This window comes from Oryzias latipes, chromosome 2 (genome assembly GCF_053564925.1).
Source record: "Oryzias latipes strain Hd-rR chromosome 2, Olatipes_Hd-rR_3.1".
Taxonomy (NCBI): domain Eukaryota; kingdom Metazoa; phylum Chordata; class Actinopteri; order Beloniformes; family Adrianichthyidae; genus Oryzias; species Oryzias latipes.
The window spans coordinates 43177162-43187646 of NC_136238.1; the positions used below are offsets into that span (position 1 = coordinate 43177162).

Sequence of the window (10485 nt, forward strand, 5' to 3'; positions counted from 1 at the left end):
AAAATGTAAAAATACCCCCCCCCCCCCCCCCCCCGACGATGTCATCGTCCATCCCGATGGTTGACAGCAAACATCGTCAACGGCCAAGTTAGGGGACATCGCCCAACCCTACTTAGAACTGTGTCAATGTCAGATGGAGAAATAGAATAGAATACAGAAAATTTGAAAAACTTTAAATTTGACCTGTGTAAACCATATAGCATCTAATTTTGATTAAATATTGACACTTTTAATGACACTTTAGCTTATTTATTTCAATTTTTAAAGAATTAATGTCACATTTATTTAATTATTTATTGGCGTCTATATGTATTGTTTCCATTAGTCTCTTGTGGTCATCCAGACTCTACAATGATCACAGATCATTGATGTTTGACAAAATCAAAAGTCCTGGAAACGTATAAGGCTCCTTGTTGTGTTTGTGTCCCTGCAGGCCTCCCCCAGCATTGGATGACTGAAGAGGAAGATCTGTGCAACCAGCAGAGGAACTTCAGAGTGGAACAGGAGGAACCAGAACCTCAACAGATTACAGAAGAACAGGAGGAACCAGAACCTCTACAGATTAAAGAGGAACAGGAGGAACCAGAACCTCAACAGATGAAAGAGGAACCAGTGGAACTAGGCATCAGTCAGGATGAAGATCAGTTTGATCTGAAGCAGGAGACTGATACCTTGATGGAGATTCCTACTTATGAGGAAGATGAGAACAGTGAAGCAGATCTAAACAATCAGCAGAGCTTTAATGTAACTGATAGTCAGGATGAAGAAGGAAACCAACATGAAGAATCAACATCAACTACAGATGAAGAGACAGACCCACAGAACAGAGATCAGAGGAAGAGGAGGGACAGAAGTCATGTCCAAAGTGTGGACAGCTCTCACATGTCAGCAGGTCAGTGTGACTCTGATCTTCATCTCCACACTATCGGTATGTTCACTTCAACAACGGTTCTATCTTGAGCTTCAAGCTCTCCATACATGCAGTCCATCAACAGCGTGTCCTGGAAGAGTCTCTTCTGTCCCTTCCAGTTGAAAAGACAGAAGACATTGTTGGTCAGTGCAGCCCACAACATTCTTCAAATCAGATGATCTTAGTTAGTCCCTCCAGCTAACGACAAACAGGAAACCTTAACAGATACAAGAGAAAATTGTTAGCAGATAAAAAAGTCCAATCTGTTTTGTCGTCTGTGGTTCTAAGTTTGTAGTTCAGTTCTTTTCAGCAGATTTCTCTGTCAAACCCAAAATCCATCTAAACCTCTTTGATGTCGCCATGTCTCCAATTCCAGACATTCAGACAGATTCTATTTCCAAAACGACATTTCAATCTAAAACCCAAAGACAGGGTCCTGCTCATGGATCTGCAGACAGAAAAGATTCAAACCTGAACACATCAGTGAAAAACTGCTTAGTGTCAGAATTGTTCTCCATCTTTTCTGGACTGATTCTTCCTCCAGTGCAGCTTCATCTTCATCAAACTGCTCCTCATTGGTGGGTGGAAACACAACAGGGAGGTTTTTCTGTGTCCAGTTCAGCTCCATGAATGTTCAGGCTGTTTAATGTCAGTGATTTCAGTTCTGCTGAGATTTGCTTCACTTCCATAAGAACCTCAGCAGCATCAGGATCATTTTGTTGATGGTTTGTCTGTGGAATGACATTTCATCCTCATAGCTTCAGTGGAGATCAAGAGTCTGGAACCTTTAACACTAAAAGAACCATTTGATCCAGTTTCTTCCAGACCAAAACCCAACAAGAGCCACAAAGTTCCACTTCACTGTTTAACAAATTCTTTTTATTTCTGTTTTTCTGGCTGTTAAGACAATCATTAATCAAATGTAGCTTTTAAAATTTTCCAAAAAATGAATTAGGACACTGTTATCAGAACTGTCAAGAGATTAATTAATTGTGTGATTAATCAATCATTACCTGTTATTAAGTAATTTAATGAATCTATTTTTAATCTAACCTAATAATTGCTGTGAAAAGCCTGATTTTGAGGTATATTTATAGAAATCTGTGACATTGTGAAGAAAAATATCTTAATACTAAAAGTGTCTTTTTTAATGTTTCTTATCATATCAGACTTCCAACCTCTACCTTTACACTAAGAATGATTATTTTCTTTAATCTCCAACATCAAGAAAAAAATACAAGAAGCAAACATCAAGTCTAGAGTCTCTAATTTAACACATGAAACCAGTAGGAACATTTTTCTGAGCAATCTAAAGAAATGTTGACCTCACACTTCCTAACACTACAATACATATCAGGGGTCGACAACCTGGGACACACAGAGGGAAAGACAGTGGAACGCCGGGGGCAGGGACAAAAAGAAGCACTTGATCTGTCGTCTGTTTGTATTTTTAGACTTGGAAAAAATATGATCATTTCTTCTCAAAATGACTTTTTTCCCCCTATGCGGTCATAAGGGGTCTATTCACTCAGTGTTGTTACTACCCACCTATATAAATCCTGCCACTTATTTTCAATCAAACTTTATCATTATATACATTACTTGTGTAATGTACGACAGCAGCTACTTCCTGTTCCAAATAGCTGCTTTCACCAAACTCCAATAGACCTCTATAGAAAAATAGGCAGCTGTTACTCAGTCATTCTAAATAGACAGAATTGCCATTCTTGCTGTGAAAACTGTTTCCTAATATCTTGTTGGTAATCTTAGTTTTTTTCACAATATTTTTTCTTTATTGCCAGTTTTTCAAGTTGTAAACTGATCAATCAGATGCCTCAGTAAAAGGTGTGGTGCCCGCTGGCCCCACCTCAAATGTTTGATTGACATCTTCTTCCGAGCAGCTTTCAGTGATGGGGGCGTGGACTTTGAACTAGCTTATCATGATTGGCAACCGGTTGCCCTAAAAATGTGACTCAGACCACCTGACTAATCACTGTTGCCTGGCTCAAAATGGTGATTAGATTTGTTGTTGTTATTAGCTGCGGTCACATGGACAAAAGTAATCGGAAAGAATGCCTGATGGGAAGAAAAACACGTCATATAAACACTACGTTCGGAATAGTTTGCCCTGATCAGATTCGTTCGGATCAATTTTCTTTCCGATGGAGATAGGTGGGTTATACCGATTGCTGACCGTGTTGCATGTAAACGGTTCATTTCAATCCTGTGTCACTACTGCTCCGGTTTACGTCACGCATAGACGGTGCGGTGCTCCAGCTTTGGAGCACATACAGGACTGACCGGCTGCTCCGCGCCACCGAACTGTGTCTCTGAGCAGAGCAGCCGGAGTGATAGCTCTGTGTTTGCTGACAGGCTGCTGTTATTCCCACATATTTACGTGCAGCCAAGATGCAGATTGCGGCATTTCCCGCATTGATTTTATGTTTTTTAAACAAAGCTAATGCTGTTACCGCATGTTAGCCCACTCATAACCCTGAATTCTTCAGACTCCGTTCCATCACAAAAAAAGTACTGACCACACGGATTAAAAATAAAATGATCATCAACAGGTGCTTCATAATAACCATAACAATAATAAAGGACGTTTGGAAGATCATCTTGTATATTACCGAGCTGCCAGCTATCTACTGTGTGGTAGTTTGTTTACACCGGGACTCATTTTTGCCTCCGGTATTTTCAATACTACTGCACATGCCCAAATGATTTATTGACCAAAAGTGTGCCCATGTGAACGTTTGTTCTTATCGGAAAAAGTCTTTCTGGGCCCATGAATACGGTTGAATATAATTCCGACCATTGATCCCATCAAGATATTTTGCACATGAAGCTGCGGCTTTTGACAAAAAAGATTATATCAGAACATTACATTGTTAGCCATGGTATCTTTTACAGCAATTAAGAATTTTGGACCAATCGTGATCCATATTTGAAAAAAAAAAAAAAGAATTTATTGACATACAGTAATCGTTGTTGTACAAAAGGGTCATGATTAGTCAGTACAGAAAGTTTGGTGAAAATAGCTTCACTATCTTCAGACCTATTTAGCATCTTTATTATGAGTCATTTCTCTATTGTCATTAGCACTAAAGATACGGGAGAGGGTGTCAGGCTTGATGTTCCTGCTACCTGGCCTATAGGTGATGGTGAAGGTGAGGCACCAGCGGGCTTGACGGGAGTTGAGGTGTTCGGCGGTGCGAAGGTAGGCAAGGTTTTTATGGTCTGTCCATACAATAAAAGGTTGTTCAGCACCCTCAAGCCAGTGACGCCACTCCTCTAAGGCGAACTTTATGGCGAGTAGTTCGTGGTTACCCTTGTCATAGTTTTGTTCAGCCGCGGATAGTTTGCGGGAAAAGAACACGCAGGGCTTGAGTTTGCCGGTGGAGCCTTCGCCTTGGGACAGGACGGCCCCTACACCGGAATCTGAGGCGTCCACCTCAACGATGAACTGACGCTGAGCGTCGGGCTGAATGAGAATGGGAGTGGAGATAAATATTTTCTTTAATTTATTGAACGCGGCTTGGGCCTTTGGGTTCCAGATGAAAGGTTTATTGACCGAAGTAAGTTGAGTAAGGGGGCCGGCGAGACTACTGTAGTTTCGAATAAATATACGATAAAAGTTGGCGAAGCTGAGGAAACGTTGTAGCTGTTTCCGGGACTGGGGGGGGGGGTTCCCAGTTGGAAACGGCGGAAACATTGGCCGGGTCGGGACTGATATTACCAGCTTCGATAATAAACCCGAGGAACGAAACAGTGGACACATGAAATTCTTGTTTTTCCGCCTTAACAAAGAGTTGATTTTCCAGGAGGCGTTTGAGAACTTGGCGTACATGGAGGGTATGTTGTTCTAGATTGCGAGAGTAAATGAGAATATCGTCAAGATGTACAAAAACAAACCAATTCAAAAAGTCACGGAGAACATCATTAACAAGATGTTGAAAGACTGCAGGGGCATTGGTAAGCCCAAAGGGCATCACCAAATATTCGAAATGCCCTAGGCGGGTGTTAAAGGCAGTCTTCCATTCGTCCCCCTCCCTCATGCGAACAAGATGATAAGCGTTCCGGAGATCTAATTTAGAAAAACCACGCGCTTCTTCAACCAAATCTAAAGCGGAGCTGATGAGGGGCAGAGAATATTTGTTTTTGACAGTGATCTGATTAATTTCTTGGTAGTTGATGCAGGGCCGTAAGGATTTATCCTTTTTCTGGACAAAGAAAAAACCTGCACCGACTGGAGAAGAGGCGTGACGGATATGACCAGAAGAGAGGGCTTCGTGAATACATTTCTCCATGGGGAGTCTTTCAGGGCGGGACATTTTATATAAACGACTCTTGGGTAGGGTGGCGCCGCTCAATATCTCGATGGAGCAATCATAGGGTCTATGAGGGGGTAGAGCTCCCGCCTTGGTCTTACTGAACACAGTCTTTAGATCGTGATAACAGGCGGGTACCTTGGTGAGATCGATGACCTCCGGGACCGGATCGAGACTGGGGGGCACCGAAGGAATGGTGGAGCGAAGACAGTTAGCCATACAGTTAGTGCTCCAGTTGGTGATATGGTAGGTAGCCCAATCGAACTGTGTGTTGTGGTTACGTAACCAAGGGAACCCAAGGATGACAGGAGACTGAAGGGTTTGAGTGATGTAAAACTGCAGGACTTCATGATGATTACCGGAGGTGACGAGTTGAACAGGCTTGGTATGATGGGTGATGCGCATGAGCAGTTGCCCTCCTAAACCAGCCACCCTGAGAGGGCGGTTCAAAGGTTCGATGGGAAGGCTGAGTTCAGAAACCAAGTGACATAGCTTGACAGGAACGTAAAGAAAATCTTTCTCTGTGATCACAGATGGGTGGCCCTCACGCGGCCTGTCGTCTAGCGGGGGGCTTTTGAGTTTAAACGTAAGGTGCATTAATGAACGAGATGACCAGATTGTCCACAATAGAAGCAGGTACATTCTTCCTTACTTTTGGAGTGGCTGATCTGCATCAGTTCTTCGGGGGTCTGCTGACGTGTTCTCGGGGGCTGGACAGAGACTGATCTGAAGTGGTAGGTTGAAAAAAGAGATTAGAAGCAGGTCTTTTTTCATGACGAGTCCGTTACACCTGTCGTTTCCGGAGCCGGATGTCTGACCGCAGGGCCACGGTCATGAGCTCTTTGAATGTCCTAGCTTCGGTCTGTGAACACAGATGGTCTTTGATATTTTCATTCAGTGACTGGTAGAACACCCCCTTGAGAGCGACGTCCGGCCAACCGGCCTCCACCGCCAAGATGCAAAAATCAATTAAATGATCACTCACGGATCGATTACATTGTTTCATTCAGTCCCAATAGACGGTGAGTCGCTTCCTCCTCCTTGCGGGGGTAGTCAAATGCCAGGCGAAGTTCACCTTAGAAACGCTCAAAATGTGTTTGAGAGATAGGGTTAGCGGTTAAATAGGCCTGAGCCCATTTGAGTGCTTTGCCTCTGAGAGAGTTCACTATGAGGGTGATCTTGCTGTGGTCAGCGTGGTAAGACCGCTGACCACAGAGCCTGCTGGAAAATAAGTTCACACTGCAGGAGGAAACCCCCGCATGATTCAATGTCCCCTTGGAAGGGCTCCGGTTGAAGCCGGAAATTATTAAGGGGGCCGTGTGGTGGTGGAAGAGTCCAAGTTCCCAGCTGTTTTGAAATGTATTTGTAGTTCCCTCAGTTGTAGTGTGCTGTGATTCACAGCAGCAGATTCAAGCAGTTGAAATCACTGATTTGAGGTTGTAACTCTAAAGAACACATGCAAATGGTAATTTGTCAGTTGTGATTTAATTTGTCAAATTTTACAGCAGAAGATTTTTACACAGATGCAGACTTTTGGAGTTCTCAAATCAAATCTTCAAGCTCGTCCATTTTGACACTTTTTTACCGTCTGCGCTGCCAGCAGCACCTCCAGGCTAACACGCACACATAAACACACCCACCAACACCACCACAGACAAGTTTCTGACCCCGATTGATGGGACCCCAGACCTCGGTCCTGGAGGTGATTTCTAAATAAAATAAATACAATAACAGACATTTGAATGTAACTTTATTAGCAGCATATTCCTAACATTACACAGCTGGTGTTGTGCTGAAATAAGCCTCAGAGACTGTGTCAAACATTTACTATAGATGCCTGCATCTTTACTGTCAATAATGACAAGAATCTAAAACATTCTATTTGTTTTCAGACGGTTTTTCTATTTGTAATTTCATATAATAACTAATTGCCTGGAGACAGAATCAGGTTAAAAGTACATTTTCTGTCAATCCCTCCGTCCCTTTTCTAGTAAATCTGTCCTTTTTATCTCAGCATAAAGACCTGTTTGTACCATTTATGAATTACTTATCTGCTTTTTGATTTCTTTAAAAAATGAAGAAAATCACTGTATTTAATTAAGCAAATGTGATTTAAGTGACTTTTTTGTTTTGTTTTATTTTCTGTCTTTTAAAACTATTCATTTCAACATTTCTGTAATGTGTAAATTCTTTATTGCTTTGACTAGAATGCTTGAAATAAATCAATAAATCAAAAATCAATCAACCAAAAAAAAATTCTATCTTTAACTGGTTCAGACTACAAGTTATTGACTGAAACAGCTTACCTTATAGGGGGCAGGTGTAGAGGACAGTTTTATACTGTTGCGCTAAAGAAAACAAGAAACTTATTTTAAAACATTAAAAGTTTTTCATTGTGGATATTCTGAATGATTTTATTTAAAATTGTATTGGTACTTAAAAATGCATAAAGTCACCATAACATATAAAAGGGACTCTACTTGTGTCCCTGCAGTCCTCCCCCAGTGTTTGATGACTGAAGAGGAAGATCTCTGCATCCAGCAGAGGAACTTCAGAGTGGAACAGGAGGAACCAGAACCTCCACAGATTAAGGAGGAACAGGAGGAACCAGAACCTCCAAAGATTAAGGAGGAACCAGAGGAACTCTGTATCAGTCAGGATGAAGATCAGCTTGATCTGAAGCAGGAGACTCATACCTTGATGAAAATTCCTACTTATGAGGAAGAGGAAAACAGTGAAGCAGATCTAAACAATCAGCAGAGCTTTAATGTAACTGATAGTCAGGATGAAGAAGGAAACCAACATGAAGAATCAACATCAACTACAGATGAAGAGACAGACCCACAGAACAGAGATCAGAGGAAGAGAAGAGACAGAAGTCATGTCCAAAGTGTGGACAGCTCTCACATGTCAGCAGGTCAGTGTGACTCTGATGTTAGAAAAAATCCCAAGAAGACAAATCTTGGTAAGAAAGACAAACAATCTCAAAAAGAAGAGAAACTTTCCTCTATCAGGTCTGGTAAAAACTCAAGAATAATCACTAACCCGTCTGACTACATGGAAACTGGGTCTGATGAAAGATGTTATATCTGTAAAGAATGTGACAAAAGCTTTTGTAACAAATCTCAGTTCAGAATTCACACAAGAATCCATGCAGAAGATAAGAGATTTACTTGTAAAGACTGTGAGAAAAGATTTAGTCGCAGATTTCATCTCAAAACACACATGAGAATTCACACAGGAGAAAAGCCTTTTTCTTGTAAAGAATGTAAAAAAAGTTTTAATGTATTATCTCATCTCAAACAACACATGAGAACTCACACAGGAGAGAAGCCTTTTTCTTGTAACGAATGTAGAAAGAGTTTTAATCAATTATCTCATCTCAAAACACACATGAGAATTCATACAGGAGAAAAGCCTTTTTCTTGTAAAGAATGTAGTAAGAGTTTTTATGAAATATCTAATCTCAAAAGACACATGAGAACTCACACAGGAGAAAAGCCTTATTCCTGTCAAGAATGTGATTCAAGTTTTAGTGATGGATCTAGTCTCAAAACACACGTGAGAACTCACACAGGAGAAAGGCCTTTTCCGTGTAAAGAATGTAATAAAAGCTTTAGTCGTATATCTCATCTTTACATACACATGAGAACTCACACAGGAGAAAAGCCTTTTTCTTGTAAAGAATGTAAAAAAAAATTTACTCAAAAATCTAGTCTCAAAACACACATGAGAATTCACACAGGAGAAAAGCCTTTTTCTTGTAAAGAATGTAAAAAAAGTTTTAATCAAATAGCTAATCTCCAAACACACATGAGAACTCACAAGACTTTCTCTTTAAAAACAATGTAATAAAGGAGTTAGTGTAAACTCTTAAATTCTAAACTTTTCTGATAAGGGGTCGACACCTCAACCTCTGCACCACAGTCGAAGACTTTATTTTACAGGAGGGAAAAATCTGATGGCCTCCATACCATATTGATGAAGTAACTTCATTAGAGGGAGGCACAAGTGAGTATTTAATGTGTAGAAATAAAGTTTTCTACAAATTTATTGTTATAATATGATATTCTTACTTTCTAGGAATTCTTTTTAGGTTTTCATCTTCTCTACATCAAAAGCAAAAAAAGTAATGGATCGATACATTTGAATCTTTGTGTAATGATTTTAGACAAAGAGTTTTATTGCTGACAAAATATGTACAACCTTTTTATAAAATGAATTGTTTTAGATGTACCTGAAAATGGAAATGAGTTGTTTGTTATGAGTCATTAGAGCTAATATGGTTGAAATGTTTTTTTTATATATATCTTTTATTCTAACACTTTTAATGTGATCAGTGAACATTTAATAAATTTTTAAACACAAAGTATTGACTGCAGTATATACTTTGTTAGGTCAAGTAATAGGGGTGTAACGGTACATGTAGTTGTACCAAACCGTTTCGGTATGGCACTTTTGGTTCGGTTCATTTTTGTACCGTTTCGGTTTTTAAATTTTATTTTTTGTTTTTGTTCCCCCAATGTTTTAACTTTGAGCCTAGATGGAACTAATGTTAACTGCGGGCTTTTGCCGAGACGGTATTAGGTGACGGACAGTTAGCATGTCAACTATAGCACTATGGCTAATGCAGACGCGAGACCAGAACTTGAGGACCCACCCATCTCCTTACGCTCTCCTGTGTGGGAACACTTTTGATTTGTTGTGAGCATCCATGAAGGGAAAAGACAGTTGGATAAGTCGAACACTGTGTGCCGACATTGTTTCACGGAGATCGCGTATGCCGTGGTAAAACATCAACTCTGCACTTAAAACAGCATCACCGGATTGTCTGTAATTAGTGTTGCTCTGAAATGCAGAATAATGTTGGATTTTATGTTTACTAACCAAAACAAAGTCTAAAGCTTACTGAAATAAGTTCTGAAATAAAACACACACATGTGCTTTGACATAGGGGCTTTATCTCCAGTGTTTCCATTCTTTTTATTCCAGTAACTATTCAAGAGTTGACACAATCCCAGTGGATTCTTATGTGGAGAAAGCAGCCTCACACTGAGATGCAGCGCTGCACAGTAGGGAGGTGATTACGCAATCACCTTGAATCAGCTGATTCTGCAGCACAGAAAAGAGGCTTTGTTACGGTATACCAGGATGACCCAAATGCAGGACCAGACTCCAACGTTGAGGGAAGATCCAGAACTCTTTTAATAAAAAAACCCCACATTTGGTGGTTAAAACTCCACT

The 10485-nt window shown here is 40.5% G+C and overlaps 1 protein-coding gene across 1 annotated transcript; it reads left to right on the plus strand.

Moving 5' to 3' along the window:
• Positions 1-62: 62 nt before the first annotated feature.
• On the plus strand, positions 63-9610 carry LOC144988865 (uncharacterized). Its single transcript, XM_078940075.1, has 2 exons — positions 63-892; positions 7736-9610. The coding sequence occupies exons 1-2, from the start codon at positions 451-453 to the stop codon at positions 9091-9093; spliced, it is 1800 nt and encodes a 599-aa protein (XP_078796201.1). The 5' UTR covers positions 63-450; the 3' UTR covers positions 9094-9610.
• The last annotated feature ends 875 nt before the right edge of the window (positions 9611-10485 follow it).